This window comes from Salminus brasiliensis, chromosome 14, assembly GCF_030463535.1.
Source record: "Salminus brasiliensis chromosome 14, fSalBra1.hap2, whole genome shotgun sequence".
Taxonomy (NCBI): domain Eukaryota; kingdom Metazoa; phylum Chordata; class Actinopteri; order Characiformes; family Bryconidae; genus Salminus; species Salminus brasiliensis.
In genome coordinates, this window is record NC_132891.1 from 25556796 (window position 1) to 25576029 (window position 19234).

The 19234-nt window shown below is 39.3% G+C and overlaps 1 protein-coding gene across 1 annotated transcript in view; it reads right to left on the reverse strand.

Annotated features, from left to right (window-relative positions):
• Window positions 1-1604: 1604 nt before the first annotated feature.
• Window positions 1605-19234, reverse strand: part of cacnb3a (calcium channel, voltage-dependent, beta 3a) — a 39791-nt gene continuing 22161 nt past the window's right edge. Inside the window, 11 exon segments of the mRNA XM_072696119.1 lie at window positions 1605-4761; window positions 11981-12151; window positions 12704-12799; window positions 13707-13858; window positions 13981-14081; window positions 15911-15969; window positions 16062-16142; window positions 16409-16428; window positions 16713-16789; window positions 18743-18858; window positions 19091-19213. Of these exon segments, the coding sequence (XP_072552220.1) occupies window positions 4342-4761; window positions 11981-12151; window positions 12704-12799; window positions 13707-13858; window positions 13981-14081; window positions 15911-15969; window positions 16062-16142; window positions 16409-16428; window positions 16713-16789; window positions 18743-18858; window positions 19091-19213 (1416 nt within the window). The 3' untranslated portion in view covers window positions 1605-4341.

Sequence of the window (19234 nt, forward strand, 5' to 3'; positions counted from 1 at the left end):
TGCTGTGTAGAGAAACACAGCCCCTGGTGTTTAGCTCATGATTATGGGGGACAATTCTCCAAGCACCATGACATATAAGTGCACATAGGTTAGTAAAATCCTTTGTCGTGCGTGATGAGGCAGTCCACATTCAACTTGATGTGACAAAGGCAAACAATTGGGGACGTACATAGTCTCTTTCAGTTGATTTGGTGTTTAAGAGATCAAAAAACAAATCACTTCATGGACTGATCAACATTTATACATTTTTGGGTGGGTTTGGGGAGATCTATAGAATAGCAAAGAAAGTAGAGATGGCTACATTTTGTACATCATGGGTGCCTGGTCCTGGTGGTCAACCTTCAGAGTTTAGTCCACCTCCTTGCTCTAAGACACCTGATCCAGGTAGGACAGATGAATATCAGGGCCAGGTGTGTTGGAACTGAATTCTCTGAGGTGGTAGATCTCCAGGGCCTGGATGGAGCATCCCATCTGTACGTTAAAAGAAATACTCCAGCAAATCTCGACCTGTGCTACTGCATCTGTAATGTACAGTCAGATAATTTCAACAACTTTCCCTGTAGTAAGTAAAATAAACAAACAAATAAATAAAAGGAAGAAAAAAAAACAGTTCATTCACGTGACTCTTACAATTAGAGCCAACGGGCAGGTGCTTCAGGTGAGAAATGCTGGACTATTCCTTTAAACCAATGTATCTAGTTTTAGAGATGAGAAGTCTGGATCAGCTGATTGATCAGTGTGATCCCTCAGGACTAGGCACAGACTGGGCCTACGTTTAGAACACTTTCAGACTTTTTGAGAGTTTTCGCAGGCAAATCTGAGGAGTTTGTGGAAATGGTACAATCAAAACCGCTTTGGACAATCAACGTATGGATAGACAGCATAGCTGAATGCTACACATTGACCTAGTGGTGTTAAGGCATGCAACAGTACATTCACGCTGTATGGTTGCCTGATTGACAAAGATAACTAGATCATACACCTGTTTATAAACAGTACATAGGAAGGTAAGAATTCAGTCCTAAGATAAAAAAAATAATAGCTCAAACACAATAAGACCTCACTGTACTGATGAAGTATGGCGAGAGTGTACTGCAGCTTTATGAGACTTTATACGCCCACAAAACACTCGATGTACGTCCCGATTCTTTTCACCTCATAGCACTTTTTGAGTGAGAGCAATTCCGACTGTAAACATTGCAAACATCTCTTCGAAAACTAGGTGCAGTTCCATAATAAAAGTAAAATGACTTGCTAAAGAATTATATTCGATATCATACGTCCATTCTGTATATACACTACTTGCACATACGCAAATGCATTACCATTATCCTGTTGCAGAATTGGAAAATTAAAAAACAAGAGTAGATTCTTCTACTCCTCTATATATTCATATGTTTTCTTAAGGTCCTTTTCCAACCCTAATGTGCAAAGAGTCCTAAATAATGATATCTTAATCATGCAGTGTTAAAGATACACAGAAATCAAAGTTAAGGCCAGTTGAACTTGTCGTATATTGGAAAGAGTAGCTCGAGCTGCTACAGGTAAGTTCCAAGTAGAGTCATGGTAGTGAGACATTGCCCCCACCCCCCCACCCATCTTTTTAGATTGTTCGGAGATTGGCCACATTTACACATGCTAGTTTGATGACTGTCGAGGTTATTAAACTAGCAGACGTGAGGCTAGTCACTGTAACAAGTACAAAGAAAAGGATGCTTTATTTATTGTATTTTTCCCCAGGCCCACAGCAGCGTCATTTTTAGAGCACTAAAGCCATAAGTCCCAACACCTCCATTTGAGGAGGACGACAAAGAGGGTGAGAAGAAGGAGAAAGATCAATCTGTGATTAAAGATCCACCACACTCTTCAGTCAGAATGAACAGGTCTGATCACGCTCAAAGCCAGACTGAGGCATCACTTTTAAAGAAATCTCGGATGAACCTAATCTGCAGCATCTGTAGCACACGAGTATAGTCAATTATTACAGACAGTGATTGTAATGCATTTCAGGTACACTATATGTCCAAATGTTTGTGGACACTCCTCCTAATGAATGTAACTTTAGGTTGCACTGATTGCTGACACAGATGTGCAAATACACATATACACACTTGATTAGCAAAACTTCTCTACAGGGACTAAACAAGTAGGACTCTCTAGAGCAGATAAACATGAACTTACTGGCATCATGCCTGATATCAGGCATGGGTTAGATTGGTATAAAGCCCCCCAGCTTTTGATCAGTGGAACATCCAATACTTTTGGGATGAGTTAAGGAGTTAGGGATAAGGCGGGTTTGGTGATCATCCAACATCCTGACCTCACTTGAATCTTGTTGCTAAATCCAATAAAATCCTCACAGCAATCCTCCAAAATCTAGCAGACAGCCTTCCCTGGATAGTAGAGACGGTTACTCAACCAAAAGCAGAATAAACTCTTATTATTATTGTTTTTAAAAAATACCTTTGATTTCAGAAAAAACAACGACAGAGCAGGTGCCCCAATATTTTTGTCCATATAGGGTATCTACTAAAAGAACAGTAAACCTTTGTTCAGTGTTCACTTATAAAGTGAAGACTTATTCAGTATACACTGGTGCAGTGCACCAACTGCAATGAATGTGTAGGGCTGAAAAACACTGCTCCGGTGGATAACGGTATACAACACGGGTGCGCGATCTGAATCTGACCATTTTTTCAATGAAGAAGAAGAAGAAAAAGAAATCTCCAAAAAAGAACCCCTTCAGCAAAATTGGGCTGTGAGGAAATCAGAATCAGTCAATAAATAAGCATCACTAATATATAGCTGTGACCAGTTCCAGAAATGACTGGTTTGAAGTGTTAAAGTTGTCCAAATTTCTTTTTAATTAATAAAAGCATTAAATTGAATTTAAATTGAATATCCGCAGATATCCTGATATTAAAATACTCTCTTAAAATACAAAAACAGAGCCTGATGAGCAAACATTTCTATACATTTTTGACAAGGTGTTTTTTTATATGCATTATATGTATTATCTATACTGTAGAATCTTGAAAATCATCTACATAGTTTGTTAATTCATGCCAGTTATGCCTATTTGTTTACTAATTTGATTACTAATATAATCGCATAGACTTACAGTAGACGTCTAATGGCGTGTTTTGAGTCAGTGGATTTTCTGTTCTTTCCCAAGTACAGAGGACTTACAATCCATGGTAATCGACAGTATGCTACAGATGCAGCGGAGAGAGATATGTTTTTACAATATGCTGCAGAATTCCACAAATATTCCCTGACATTTTCAATTTTGCTTCCAGATACTTTCTCCTCTCATAGAAATGATACGGAAAAGTTGCCAGGCTACATTGGCTGCTTTAAAGAACTGGTCTAGTATGGATTGCCTGATATTTAACAATGCTTCTCCATTCAATGTTCTGTACAGGCCTCTGCCTGAGGTGCAAATGAAACTGGCCTAGATACTTGCCACATTCTCACATTCTTACATTCATCACATGCTATTAGCATTGCAAATGAAGGTGTCAGCTCACAGCAAAGGGGTTAAGGGGGGGGCTATGTGAGAGAAGAAAACAAATGTAGGAAGACAAAGTGAACTTGTAAGGAGGATTATATGCAAACAACAGCATCCATCTCGCTATCTGTCTCTATTAGAGAACGCTACCCTGTTCTGGTCCAGCCCCACACCACCCCCCACCCCATATTATGTCCCAGATTTATTACCAAATACATGGTCTTTTCAGTGGAGGGTTAGAACTACACTGTTTGCTACATCTCCTAACAATCATATACAAAGGTGACCCTTCATGTACACATCTTGTATTCTTGGCTGGCCTAGAACCACCTTAACACAACCCCCCCTCCCTCAAAAAGGTTAAGATGCAACAAAATGCTACAGATTTTTTTCCACTACTTTCTATATTCCATGCTAAAAAGTGCTTCTCCTGACCATCTGGTGTTGGATCCTTGGTGTCGGTCCAGGGCTGAAATTACACTAACCTGTATTGGACTTGGTTCAAAAATGCTCAAATCACTTCTTCTAGATGGACGTGAACTTAAGCCTGAAAAGATGCGAGCTGCCTTGTAGTAAATGAACCACCATAGTGCAATAAACCGCAGTAGAATGCCGTGGAGACTACAGGACAAACTAACTATATGCCGTTAAACAGCAATGCACTGAACTGACTTGATTCAGGTGTGAAATCATGTTCACACTGGAATCAAATAAATTCAGTCCAATCAGTCCATCCGTATTCTTTTTCTGCAGCTTTACCACCCCTTTATCTCCATAGACTCACACTCCTCTATTCTTATCCTTCCTTCTTTGATCTCTCCACTCTCCTCTTAGTAGTTATCTCTCGGCCAGGCCCGCGGGCGCTGCCGGTTGCCACGGTGATTGTGGCCGTCCTGCGAGTCTCGCTGCTGCAGCAGCAGCCGGTCCTGTGACTCGTGCCCGTTGGCATTGTGGATTCCACCGGGGTGGTTACGGCTGGGCGGGTACATGTCCCGGTACGAGTGGGAGTGGCGGGGGGGCTCATACTCTTCCTCTTCCTCCTCAGCCTCTTCTTCCTCTTCTTCTTCCTCCTCCTCCTCCTCCTCCTCCTCTTCGTCGTCCTCTGGTGGGTGCAGGGAGCGTGAGGCGCCGCGATGGAGTGAGCGCGAGTCACTGGCCTCGTCTGATGGCATGAGGCTGTCTTGCTCCCCCTGCTCCTCCTCCTCCACACCTCCCGCACCCCCCACAGACAACAGCTGCTGGTTCTGGTTCTGGGACAGAGAGAGAGGGAGAGAGACGAGGAAGTAAGGGATCAAAAGAGGTATCCAGGGCATCTTAGAGAAGTTATTTTTCCCCCAATACAAAAAGAAAAAAATTATTTCAAGGGACAGCAAGACCCAGATCCAGATGGTAGACATGTAAATACACTAGGGCCTGACCGACATCACAATAGGCTTTTATGCAGTTTACACAAATGATTCAGCTATAGAGTACCAATAATGTCTTTTTAAATGTGAAGTAAGAAGTATTATTTTGCCACTTTGGAAAACATACCGTTAGAGCTAGAACTCCCTTGTAACTGTTCCCTTGTTATTTACTTTATGTTATGGTTGGGCCGTAAGGGTAAATATAAGTGATGGTTTGTTTTTAATGTACTGTTGTATGCAAATGCTGGAGCACCGCTGATCAAATGACTCCTTTTCACTTAAAAATCAACAAAATATGTAAACAACCTCTGCAGCAAACTATTCTAATAATAACATTATTCTGCAAATGTGCAGTTATTTCATGTTTGATGCAAAGGTCTTTCTGTAGCTCTCCACAGGCGGTCCTTGGCTCTAGGACAACTCTTCTGATCATTCTTTTTACTCCTCTGCCTGAAATCCTGCAGGGATATAACTATGACCTCACCATAAACCTATCACTCTCACTCTCACTCAAAAACTGGTGACGTGTTCAATACTTATTTCACTCATTGTACATTTTGCTGCAGACGTTGTAGATTATATAAAATCAACCAAATATCAAATTTGGCAACACTTTTGCATAACTTTGTTATTTAAGACCTTATAATTTGGGTTTGTTTCTTGTTCTGAGTTTACAAAATCTGACAATTTAGGCACTTTTCAACAAACTAATTGTGACCCTATAAAATCATATTCTTAAAATGAATAAGAGTAAAAAAATGTTTAAAAGTATAAACATTAAACCTAAAATACATTGTATTTACAGACAAATAAACTGGAAAGCAAACATATATATCCAGCAAGTCATTAAGAGCAGAGAACTCGGAATGTGTTGCATCAGCATGATCAACTGGACAAGCATTAGTTTCAAAATCAATGCAGTGCAGCATATTTTCCACTGGAGCAAAATGGGTTTCATTAGCATTAGAAACATAGAGGCTGCACAGAAGGAGGCATTATCAGGGAGGTTACATTCACAAAGCGTACATCTGTCATTTTAGATACAGCTTTTTTTCTCCCCCCAAAAGTATCCATCACTTTTTTCCAATAGGAAGAGAAGGAAAACCAATCACTGTATCTGCTTTGTGAATTCATCTCATGGAGTTCATGGAGAACTCCATGTGAAAACCAGTGGAAGGATAGTAGGTGAAGCTTTTCAGTCTCAGCAACTTATTTAAGAATTTTGGGTCAGTTAATGCATCATTATTAAAATAATCAAATAAATATGTTGTTTATACCGCCCTAATTATTACTTATTTAAGTGTGTCTGTAACCTTTGACAGTGCTCTTCTGACCTTTTGATACCCAGATCTTCTTCATAACGCTTCTAAACAACCCGATCTGGACTTATGTATAGAAACATTTAGCCTACTTCCTGTTTAGAAATTCAGACACATTTGTTTTGGAGTTTGTTTAGTAGTTCAATACTTTGTCAATACATTTTACTCTTAATACATTTCTTTCTTTTCTGTTTAAGCTCTGTGTGTCCACATGTTAACAGCAGCAAGATTACTGCATTTCATGACTATGTACTGTTGGCTGTGAATGAAAGTTTGCTAGTTTGATAGCATTTGTAAGAATGCCTTGAGTCTTATGTTACCTACCTACATTTCTTTAAGTATGGCTATAAAATTATACAACCCCCATTGTAAATTAGATTTATTAACATACTGTACAAATCTTACAGGCTACACTGGCTGCTTTAAAGAACAGGTCTAGTATGGATTGCCTGATATTAAGCAATGCTTCTCCATTCAATGTTCTGTACAAGCCTATACAGTGGGGGAAAAAAAGTATTTAGTCAGTCACCAATTGTGCAAGTTCTCCCACTTAAAAAGATGAGGGAGGCCTGTAATTGACATCATAGGTAGACCTCAACTATGAGAGACAAAATGAGAAAAAAAAAATACAAAAATAACATTGTCTGATTTTTAAAGAACTTATTTGCAAATAATGGTGGAAAAAAAGTATTTGGTCAATAACAAAAGTTCATCTCAATACTTTGTTATATATCTTTTGTTGGCAATGACAGAGGTCAAACGTTTTCTGTAAGTCTTCACAAGGTTGGCATTGCATTCCTCCATGCAGATCTCCTCTAGAGCAGTGATGTTTTGGGGCTATCGGCGGGCAACACAGACTTTCAACTCCCTCCAAAGGTTTTCTATGGGGTTAAGATCTAGAGACTGGCTAGGCCACTCCAGGACCTTGAAATGCTTCTTACGAAGCCACTCCTTTGTTGCCCTGGCAGTGTGCTTGGGATCATCGTCATGCTAAAAGACCCAGCCACGTTTCATCTTCAATGCCCTTGCTGATGGAAGGAGGTTTGCACTCAAAATCTCACAATACATGGCCCCATTCATTCTTTCATGTACACGGACCAGTTGTCCTAGTCCCTTTGCAGAGAAACATCCCCAAAGCATGATGTTGCCACCCCCATGCTTCACAGTTGGTATGGTGTTCTTTGGATGCAACTCAGCATTCACTCTCCTCCAAACACAACGAGTTGTGTTTGTACCAAACAGTTCTACTTTGGTTTCATCTGACCATAAGACATTCTCCCAATACTCTTCCAGAACATCCAAATGCTCTCTAGCAAACTTCAGACGCGCCCGGATATGTTCTGGCTGGGGAACACGTCTGGCACTGCAAGATCTGAGTCCCTGGTGGCGTAGTGTGTTACTGACGGTAGCCTTTGTAACGTTGGTCCCAGCTTTCTGCAGGTCATTCACTAGTTCCCCCCGTGTGGTTCTGGGATTTTTGCTCACCATTCTTGTGATCATTTTGACTCCACAGGCTGAGATCTTGCATGGAGCCCCTGATCGAGGGAGATTAGCAGTGGTCTTGTAGGTCTCCCATTTTCTGATTATTGCTCCCACAGTAGATTTCTTCACACCAAGCTGCTTGCCTATTGCAGATTCAGTCTTCCCAGCCTGGTGCAGGTCTACAATTTGTTTCTGGTGTCCTTTGACAGCTCTTTGGTCTTCACCATAGTGGAGTTTGGAGTGTGACTGTTTGAGGTTGTGGGCAGGTGTCTTTTATACTGTTAACGAGCTCAAACAGGTGCCATTAACACAGGTAATGAGTGGAGGACAGAGAAGCCTCTTAAAGAAGAAGTTACAGGTCTGTGACAGCCAGAAATCTTGCTTGTTTGTAGATGACCAAATACTTATTTTTCACCATTATTTGCAAATAAATTCTTTAAAAATCAGACAATGTGATTTTCTAAAGATTTTTTCTCATTTTGTCTCTCATAGTTGAGGTCTACCTATGATGTCAATTACAGGCCTCTCTCATTTTTTTAAGTGGAAGAACTTGCACAATTGGTGACTTTTTCCACACTGTATATAATAAACCAATCAAACAAAAACTATTTAATTAGCTCAACACAACTAATAGAACAAGTGGTTTCTTCAAATTCAACACAAAATACTACTTTAATGATTACTGCAGTTATTCAACCCCTGCATGACAAGCGTCTTCAGTACTTTGTAGAGCAAACTTCTGCTGCGACTTATCATAGGTCATTCCTAATGAGCAGTGGCCTTCAGTTCACTAATATTCTTGTGTTTGTCTGCTGCAACCACCTTCTTCGAAGTTTCCAAAATTCCTTATGGGGTTCAAGTCAGGTGACTGTGATAGCCACTCCAGAACCATCCAGGACGACTTCTGAAATCAAACCATAGTGGACTAGTAAGGTATGCTAAGGATCTTTGTCCTGTTGAAAGGTCTAATGATGCTCAAACGTTAGCTTCCTTCCAGATGTTAATGAGGTTTCCTTAGGATCTCCTGATTTCTGACTGAATCTATCTCGCCCTCCACACACCGCATGTTTCTGGCGGAGATAACAAAGCAGCCCCAGAACATCACAGACACAAGGTGTTCTCTTGAGCATATGCTTCATTCTTTTTACTCCAGACATACTGCTGATCCATAGGCCCGGAAAGTCCGCAGAACAAAGTTTAGAGTCATCGGGAGAACAGAGATTTGCAAGTATGCAGACCTTTAGCATTTAGTCCGCACTTTACTGTGCAAACTGAAACCTTAGTGCCATCAAATCTTTCAGGTCTACTGCAGTCTAAGGTATTTGATCCCCTGCCTGCTTAGAAATCTGGTGCCAGCCAGTGAGAGCAACATCCTGGTTGTAAAGCCAGTCTTCCTTTAACTCTGACCGTGTTAACTATGCTTTTAACTGTATCTCTAGGAAGATTCAGTGCTGTTGCTCTTTTTGTATACTTTTCCTTTATGCAAGGCAGTCATCTCTTCTCTGAACTTTCTGGACAGCTATCTTGCCTTATTTCCAACATGCAATCAAACATCACAGTCAACAAACCCCTAGCCAGTCAGGTATTTGATGTGTTTTATCGCAAGCACACCTGGTGCAAGTAATGAAGCCTGTGATTTGCAGTTGTGCGCTTTTATTAGGGATTCTATTCAGGGGTGAATAATTCTGAAACTGCAGTCATCATTAAAAGTAGCATTATGTGCTGAATTTGGAGAAACCACTTGTTATATTAGTTGTGTTGAGCTATTTAAATTGTTCTTGTGAAACTAAAAGTTTGTGAACTTTTCTAATAAACCTCATTTGCAATGGGGGGGGGGTGTAATTGCAATTGCAACTGTAGTTCAGGAACTAATTTAAAGGAATAGCTCAACATTTTTCCTCAAAAAAGAACATAGGACATAGAACAAGACATAAAAATGTAGAATTCCCATTTCCATCTTATGGTAAGACTTAGAGTACAGAACATCACATATAGTAAGATAAAGAGTTGTTACTGATGCATTTCTATACAGTAACTTCTTTTCAGGTGATCCTCTAAATTTAGACTTTAGATTATAAATAAAAATATGACCACAATCCCAATTCATATACAAACTGAAGAGAACCTTACCCTAAAAGTCTGAATATTAGGGATAGCTTCTAATATTACCTAACCATTCATAATAACTATGTTTTGCACAGATTGCATACAAAACATTTATGCATATTTTGCAGTTATTTGGTTAAAATTTTAAGAGATTTTTAAAAGATGTTAACCTGGCGTGTTGCTCCCCTACTTTTCCATTTTCCTACAAAGTCCATTTTACATGTACTGGAGACCTACTGGAGATCTAATATACCAGAGTTTCTTTGTTTCCTTTCTATGTACCCCAGCAATCTTTGCAAGACTGAGCATCTGTTATCTTTATAATCTTGTTCATTAGCAGGTTTTTTTGTGCTTGTACTTCATACATTACAATGATTGTAAAAGGAAACTGGGTTATTTAAGGCAAAGCAATAACTAAAATGCATCAGATACCACAAAGCACAAAAGTACAATATCATGTATAACTGAATATGTATAAGACCATTTTGAACATGGATGCAGATCTTGAACTATTCCTTTGCTTTTTAGAAATGACACACATCAAAATAATCAAATTACACAGTAGGCTAAGTGTCTCCATGTTATATGAATGGAGCAGGCAATTGTCATGCTTCTTTTGCTACAATAGTACATCAAAATCATATATTAGCACATATGATTTTCAGTAGATTCCAGCAATGGCTATTCATTTGGGGGTGGGGGGGCAGGTTAGAGGGGTTTGGGGTGAAGGTGGCGGGCGTTAGGAAGAATCAAGGTGCGGATTTGCACTTGGCGTGGGAAAATCGTGAAAGCTATCCCTCCTACTCACCCTGGGTTTGTTAGCGATCATTCAATTAATTCCTGTGTTTCTGAGAACTGCAAAAATGTTAGGCAGGGATGAGTGATAGAGACAGATTGAGATACACTTACAAGATGGCAACATTTGAGGCTTCTGTAGACAAGACAACATAGGGTGGATTATGAGACAGTGGAGTAGAGGAAGGAACTGAACTCAAAAGTATTATTATTAACATTTCACATTAGTTGACAGTGCTAGTCTTGAACATATGCTTCTCCTCACCCACAACAATGGGCTAATCATTTCTGTCTCTTCACACTAAAAGAAGCAGCTAGAGGACTACTAACCATATTACTTGCTGGCTACAAATGAATAGATGCTACAGTCAAACAGCAGCCCTCACATTAATAATGCAATCAAGAACACTACTGCATGTTATATACTAGAGTAGTAGAGAAGTATTTTGCCAGCTCAAAATAACTGCACATCTTCACTAAGTCAACCATGCTATATCTACTATATTTCAGTAACATCAATTGCACAAATATATTAGACCATCCAAACTTTTCAAACTAACTGGTCTGGTATGGAGGGGGATTCAATTGTGAAAGGTGTCCATTGCAGGCAGCTGCTCGTGACTGCTGACTGCAATTTAGTTTTCCCCCTTGAAATGAAATTCAAACAGCACTGCATAAAAAAAGCATATACCCAGATGTGCTTAAAACCAACCAGATTGCACCTGATAATTGTGGCCAGTTCAATGCACATTAGACACGTCTGAGTGTCTGTGGCTAAAACTAGCGGTGTTCCACTTTTTTCTTGACTAATATGAGGCCATTGCGCAACATCCATATGCATATGTTTAAACCACATTTATGTAACTTTAGTTTTTCAAACTTACATAACTAAACAAATCTCCAAATGTGGGTGAGACAAGACATTAGCTGTTTGAAGTTTCCTTCTTTAACTCTGCATCAAAACTACAAGCTATAAAATAATAAAGATAATAACCACCAGTTAGCACTGTGCGTCTACATACCAAAATCATTATCGTCTCAAACAGACTTGCTTATGACTTTAAGGCATTCTGTTGTCTATAAAAATGGACAAAAGTACACTGCCACAGTAAAAAACTAAAAACAAAAACAGTAGTAGGAGCCAGGTTGAAAGCACAAATGAAAAATTAAGTAATCAAAAAAGACTGTCTTGCCTGATCAATTTCATTTCTGTAAAATGAGATTTTTCACTAAACTATTCCTACAAACATCCTCATTTTTGCTAATTTTCTGTAACTAACCCTTCACTTCATTCTACATTGCCTTACTACAGTTCTGAACAGGAGAACGTAGATGAATGCAATGCGAGCAGTGAAATAAACCTGTAGGCTGGAGATGGCTGAAGGTGGAGTCATCAGGTTTTGCTCCAATAGTGGGTTGAGGGGGGCTGTGCCTGGTAGGTGGGTTGCGCGCCAGTAGACCTCTAGGTATTCGGCTAGGTGCTCGCAGGCATCCTCTAGCTGGTTCTCATCCAGAATTACATCAAACATCTCCTGATGGGGAAATAGGGTGGAGGAGAGATGACATGTGGGGGATGGAGTTAGAAGATATTATATTAAATATCTTATGATGGACGTCTGGTGACAAGAGATGGTTTTGAGCGACTGGTAGGAAAATGGCTCTATGGAACAACATGCAACACAGCTTTTGTCAGAATGGGGTTTGGAACATCAAAAGTCTTAATCACTAGAACCAAGGCCAACAAATTCAGATGAAACATTCTGGGTTTGTTGAAGACACCATAAAAACTACTTATTAGTCTGTGTACACTACACATGGTTCAGTAACAATTTCTCTCGAAAACAACAAGCTTTGCACTTAAGTCAGTATGATTATCAAGTACAAAATATGTTGCCATTCACACAGCAAATTAGATTGGGCTGCATTTTGACTTGGTGAACTAAATTTACATTATTTCTGAACCTCACTTAATGCTGAAAAATCTACATGTGCCTAAGTGGGTGTTACTAGGGTAACTGAAGATAAGGAATCTAAGATAAAGTCACTGAAAAAACTACATGTACAAAGAGGATGGGTTTACTCACAGGTGGGCATTGAGCCAGTTTATCTCCTGCCATTAACTGAACATTGAGGTGTTTGCTCTGGGATTTACCCCTCGACTTTATTAGCCTCTGTAAGACCTGGAGGAAGGAAAGAGGAAAGGTGAAGAGTCTGAGTCGCAGTAAAAGTTTATTTACATCTCACTAGGTTTCCGATGTAGGAAGAATATGACAACACAATACTTCAATACTACAAGGCATTTTCATGATTATTTTTATTTCAATAAATAGAGGAGTTTCATAAATACAGACGCACATTTCAATAACAGGTCAATAACATGGCATGCAAAAGTGTGGACACTTCATGGACTGTAAAATGTTAGAGGATCTCCTAAAGGAAAAGTTAAAAATGAAACACACCTAACATACCAGATTTTGTAGAATTTGAGTGAAACAAAGAAAAAAAGCACCATGCAAATGTTTGGGCACCTCAAATGATTTGAGCTGTGAGGTAACGTTTACCAAGGTCTCAGACCTTAATTAGCTTGATAGGACTATTTTTAGTTTACAATCATCATTACAAAAAGGCCAGATGATGCACGCTTCAAAGTTTTGCAAAATACCACTGAATACTCCACTGAACCTTGTCCCAACAATCAGCAGTCATGGGTTCCTCTAAGCAGTCTGAAAATGAGAACACAAAGCTGGAGAGGACGATGAGATGATAGCAAAATGTTTTTAGGTAGCCATTTCCTCAGTTCCTAATCCAATCAAGAACTGGCAGTTAACAGGAACAGTGGAGGTCAAGCTGAAACCAGAGATCATAGGATTGCTAGAAAGGCAAATAAAAAAATAAATAAAAAACTTCTTTTTTTTTTTGTAATGGCATCTATATTAGGATAATGATCCTACACACACACACCTCACAAACTACAATGGGCTTTTGCCATACAATGGGCTTTTGCCAAAACTTTAGCATGCCATAGCATGCTTGCGTGCATGCGTGCATATTTATATATATATTATATATCCCTAGAAAATGACCTACCTTTGGCGAGGAAACCTTCACATAAACAATGATGGGGGCTAGTGAGGTTTTGGCCAGTTGGGCTGGATGGTTAATGGTGTCTGCATCCAGAACAACCAGCTGGAGAGTTTTCGCCAACTCAAATATCCTCTCAATCTCACTCTGCACCTCCGCTGTGAGCAGCCACAGGAAAAAACATTAGGCTCAGTGAAAAGGGTCAGAGGAAGATAAATACACGCAGTGTACATGTATGTGGAGAGTGGAGCAATGTAGTGTCTGTGTTTTGAGTTCTCACCTAAACTGGACCGTGTGTTGGATCTCTCCATGATGGGTCTTTTGTTGAGGACTGATCTTTTGGCTAGGGAGAGGTCAGCAGTGACTCGCGTTATAGATATCCTATCAGACAAAAAGGGAGCTCATCAGTGCAATGTTCATTCATCAATTAATTACCATGAGCACAAAAGGTGAGAAGAATACAAAATACTAGTTTATAATCAGAATGCAGATGCTTATCAGTGCAGCATCAATCACATATAAAACCCCAAAGAACAAAACCATTTTAAATGTTATTATTTATATAGAGTGTTTAAAGGTACTTTATAGCCCAATAAAAATGGCCATTTAAAAGTGCTTGTAAAATCATACTTCACAAATTCCATGTATATAGGCAAGCTGAAAAGTCTGCACACCCCCTTCATCTTCTCTATGTTTTATATCTACAATAACTGGAGTTTTTTGCCTCAAACATTTACACACAATCAGCAATAATTACAAAGTGAAAACAAGTTTTCAGAGAATATGCAATTTTATTTCACTAACAAAAATAGGTTGTTTGGGGGTTACAGATTGCACACACTCTTGGCCTAATACTTGGGTGACACACCTTTGGCAGCAATTAAAGCATCAAGGTGTCTTGGGAAAGCTTGGCACACTTTTGTTCCTAAACATTTCTCCCCATTCCTTTTGGCATATCCTTGGAAGCTCAGTCAGGTTGGATGAGGAGCACAGCCATTTTCAGCCCCTTCAACAGATGTTCAATTGGATTCAGGTCTGAGCTCTGGCTGGGCCACTCAAGGACATTCAATTGTTTTCTTGGCTGTGTGTTTTGAGACACTGTCAGGTAAACCTTTGCCCCAGTCTGAGGTCCAGTGCGCTCTGGAGCAGGTTTTCTTTAAGGATCTCTGTGTACTTAGTTGCAGTAATCTCTCCCTCTATCAGGACTAGTCGCCTTGGTCCCACTGCTGAGAAACATCCCCACATCATGATGCTGCCACCACCATGCTTCACTGTAGGGAGGGCATTAGCCAGGTGATGAGCAGTGCCTGGTTCCTTACAGATGTGCCGCTTGGTATTCAGACCAAAAAGTTCAAATTTGTTTTTATCAGATCAGAGAATCTTGTTTGGCATGTTTTAAGAGTCCTCCAAGTGGGCTGTTATGTGCCAAACGTCTCTCATTTATGAATGATTGTGGCCACTGTGCTCTTGAGGGACCTGCAGCACTTTTTCTGTAGCCATCTCCAGATCTATGCCTCGACTCAATCCTGTTTCTGAGGTCAGCAGATAATTCCTTTCACCCCATGGCTTGGAGTTTGCTCTGACATGCACGGTCAACCTTATATAGGCAGGTGTAGCCAATCCCCAATTATGTCCAATCAATTGAATTGTCCACAAGTGGACTGCAATTAAGTTGTAGAAACATCTCCAGCAGTGTCAGTGGAAACAAAGTGCATCTCAGCTCTGGTTGTCATATCAAAGGGTGCGCACACTTGTACATATGATATTTTACATTTAGATTTTTAATAGATTAGCACAAATGTCTAAAAAGCTGCTTTCACTTTGTCCTTGTGGGAAATTTGTAATATCTTTACACATTGGTTTTAAAGGCTGGGATCTAGGGTGGGCACTAGACACTAACAGGTTGGAAGGAGTTTGGGTACACCATTTTCTAGTTCTAAAATATTACACATTTTTTTAAATAAACAAAATAATAATATGACCATATGATTGGTTTGGAATGACACATGTAGTGCTATTTCACATCAGCACCTTTACATTGACTTTTTATAACAAGCACTTATTTAAGTCACTGCTTTCTGTAAAAAAAGAAAGTAAAACCATGTCTGTACTTTCAGAGGAAGGATAAGAGCTATGAAATAAATTCTACTGATTACATTCTAATGATACTTGGGGTCCCAGTCCTGCTCCTGGTGAAATATAATACTCACCTTCCTTCAAATCGGTGCTTGAGAAAATCAAATAGTGCTTTCTGCATCATATCCGTCACCTGCCATTGACAATATTTAGATATAATTAAGATGACAAAACTTCATTAGAAGAGAACAAAATCTGACATTCAAGACTACTGTGAAAACTCACCTCGTAACCCTTCAGCGAAGGTCCAACTAAAACCACAGGCCTCATAGATGGCACCACATCATAAGGAGGAATGTGTTCAGCCTATCAAAAGAACATCTTAATTAAATTATTAAAACAAAACCACAAAGAAAGGATGTGATGAAAGGATTGGTGCTACTATAAAATGAATAATTTCCAGTTTTATACAGTGTATGCAGGTTTATAGGAGAAACCCAGATGTAAAGTAATCAAAACTGTTGTTTTGGGTATTTATAGTGTGTTAATCATTATGAAAATGGAAAATGAGGCCACTACACGTCATCAATTCAGCTATTCCATGCATGACGTAGCTGCATGAACAAACCTACCTGTTTTTGCTTCTGTTTGGCTTTTAAAAATGAGAGAACACAAATCAGAAACAACCTACAGAAGAATGTATTAATACACAGCATGTCTGTGTTAGTGTTAGACCCATTCCTGCAAGGTAGAAGAGGCTTTTGATATTTGGCCTAACCTATACACAATTATCATGCACTACCTGAAAAAAAGAAAGCAAAGGAAGACTAAACTCACTCAGCACGAATTCAGCCCAACAAATAATTGATCTAAGAGGAACAGCACTGGCAGGCACACCCATCCCCTGAGTTTATGCCTCGTCATACTCATTCTCACCTGCAGATGGCGGTGTAGGTCTCCAGCCTCCAGACACCATGTCACCCAGACTGGAAGAGGAGTTACCTCCACTTTTCCTGCACAAAGTCACAGTTTTAAATATTGGTACAACCCAACTCTTTTAAAGTATTTGGACCTTTATATCTGAAATGGTAACTTTACAGTAGGAGGTAACAGGCTCCTTAACCTTTTTTTACATGTAGCTCAGCATATGGAGACTCCAGTATCCTCTCAGGCCTGTGCATTCACTTGAGCCCTACTTAAGAGCATAAGGCTTGTCCTTGGAAACATTTGACTCTGAAATGCCACTGAAATGCTGTTTTCATATTGTGGGCTTCCAAACAAGACATTTTCTGGACTGACAAAATGTGTTTGAAAATATAGAGGTTACATGCTCAATGTCCACATCATTCAAAACACTACTAGAAATTGTGACATACAGACGGATGCTAATATTTTATTTATATTTTTATTTATCTGTACATATCTTCTGATGCCAAAACTGAAACCTAATTTACCTGGGTTAATGTACTGCAGGAATAGCAATCCTATGAGCTAACATTTTTTCTGTAGTGTTACAAATACAGTAATTCATATAATTGACAAAATGTATACATGCAGACAAGAGCCTAGTGTTCAGCATTTTTGCTTTTCTGGAACAAATCACATACATCAGCAAATACTGGTTTGAAATATCATCTGTCTGATGGAGATATTTCCTCTTAATCACCTGGTGATACCGATATGCTTCTGATATCACTGTGATTATCCTGAATTGAACCGTTCCTGGCAACAAGCGAGGTGGACATACACGGCAGGTGTTTCTAATACAGTGATAGTGAGTGTATGTTAGTTACACAACACAATTCATGTTTACATGTATACTGAAATGTTGTCCAAAAGGGCTTACAATACAGAAACAGTTCTCTGGGGCACTATGGGATTACAGGCTTTGCTCAAGGCCTACTCATAAAGAGCAGTAACATTCTAAATGAATACATTACATGAAGCCTAACCTATGTAATAATAATGTATATTTAATCTCAGTGTTTGAGTAAACAAACTGAATACCACAGTAAGCACTGTGTTACTATGAGATGCGAAGGCGCTTAGAGTCATTACTAAAAAAACACTGTACCCCAAATGAAGCATGTGATCACAATCTGACAGCATAGTGGGACCTATAGTGGATGCTCTGCATATCTAAACTTCTTCTAACTTCTCTGGTGAAATTACAACCTGTTTGACTAAAATGCAAGGATAACATATATTGTCACTGTACAGCGTCTTTTATTTTTTATTATTTTTTATTTTATTTCTAGGTCCAATCTGATTGCTTAGTACAAGAGTAGCCTTTTGTATTGTCTTTCTTGAATGAAACAGAATTGAATTGAGGTTTAGCAGTATGTGAATGTGTATGCATGTGTTTATTTAAACATATTTCATATAGCCAATTTGTTAATCTGAAATATAACTACACAAATAAAACTTTAAAAATCAATTGCAAAATGTAATGAATAGCATTTGTGAGAAAATGTTAGGACTCCCCCATATTTATTAAAATGCCTAAAAGTAAAATCTGTTGCAGCACATCATCTGCAGATAATTATAACATGGTGAAATTCTGGAGGAGCTTGTTATATTTATACCTCGCATTTCGTTTGTTGATTGCTGAAGTGAGTGGTGTCACCATGGCCAGGCCTTCAGAAGGAAGGGCTGTAGATACTTATCTGGGAATGGATCTTAAAAGAGTCAGGTCAGGCCTAGCAAATGCAGCCCAAGAGCAGAGATGCTGCAAGATGCGTAAAGTCTCCAACAATCCTAAAATGTCATTATGTGATATACAGCTAGCTCTCGTCGCAGTTGGTGTAAAAGTACAGCATCTACCATCAGAAACACATTACATAAGTGACTGTGAAAGTCACCTAGCTTCATGAAAAATGTTGCTTTGTGAAACACCTCTGGTACTTAAAGACATAAAAACATGAATGAAGGACAATTAATAACTAAGGAGCCAAAGGGAAAAGTACCTCTGTTTCTGCTCCTGTTTTAGCCTCATTGCCTCCAGACGTAGCGGACTTGGGATGAAGCTAATGTCGGCCCCCTCTTTCACCAGCCTACCAATCCACCAGTCATTATTGTACTTCTACAGCAGAACAACACTCAGTGTTAGACAGACCATTGCTAGAGTTGCAAAGCTTTACAAGAATATTCAAATAGCTAAATCAGACACAGTATTTATTGGCTGCCACAGCTTGCATGTGTTGGCAATTCATACATACGTGCTGTGGAGTGGTACAGTGGGCCTTAAGCAAGCTTTGGCTTTTTCCAAATGATCAACCAGTTAAATCAGACCACAGTAATTCATAACTCCTCACCTCCTTAATGTGCAGAAAATCTTTGGCTTCAAAGTTTATGGCAGCACCTTGAACTGGACAGTCTTCATCAAGAGCTCCACAGTAATTTACATTTGTCTTCACAGCAAAAGCCACAGGTTTCGACTGCAACAGAACATTTAATTT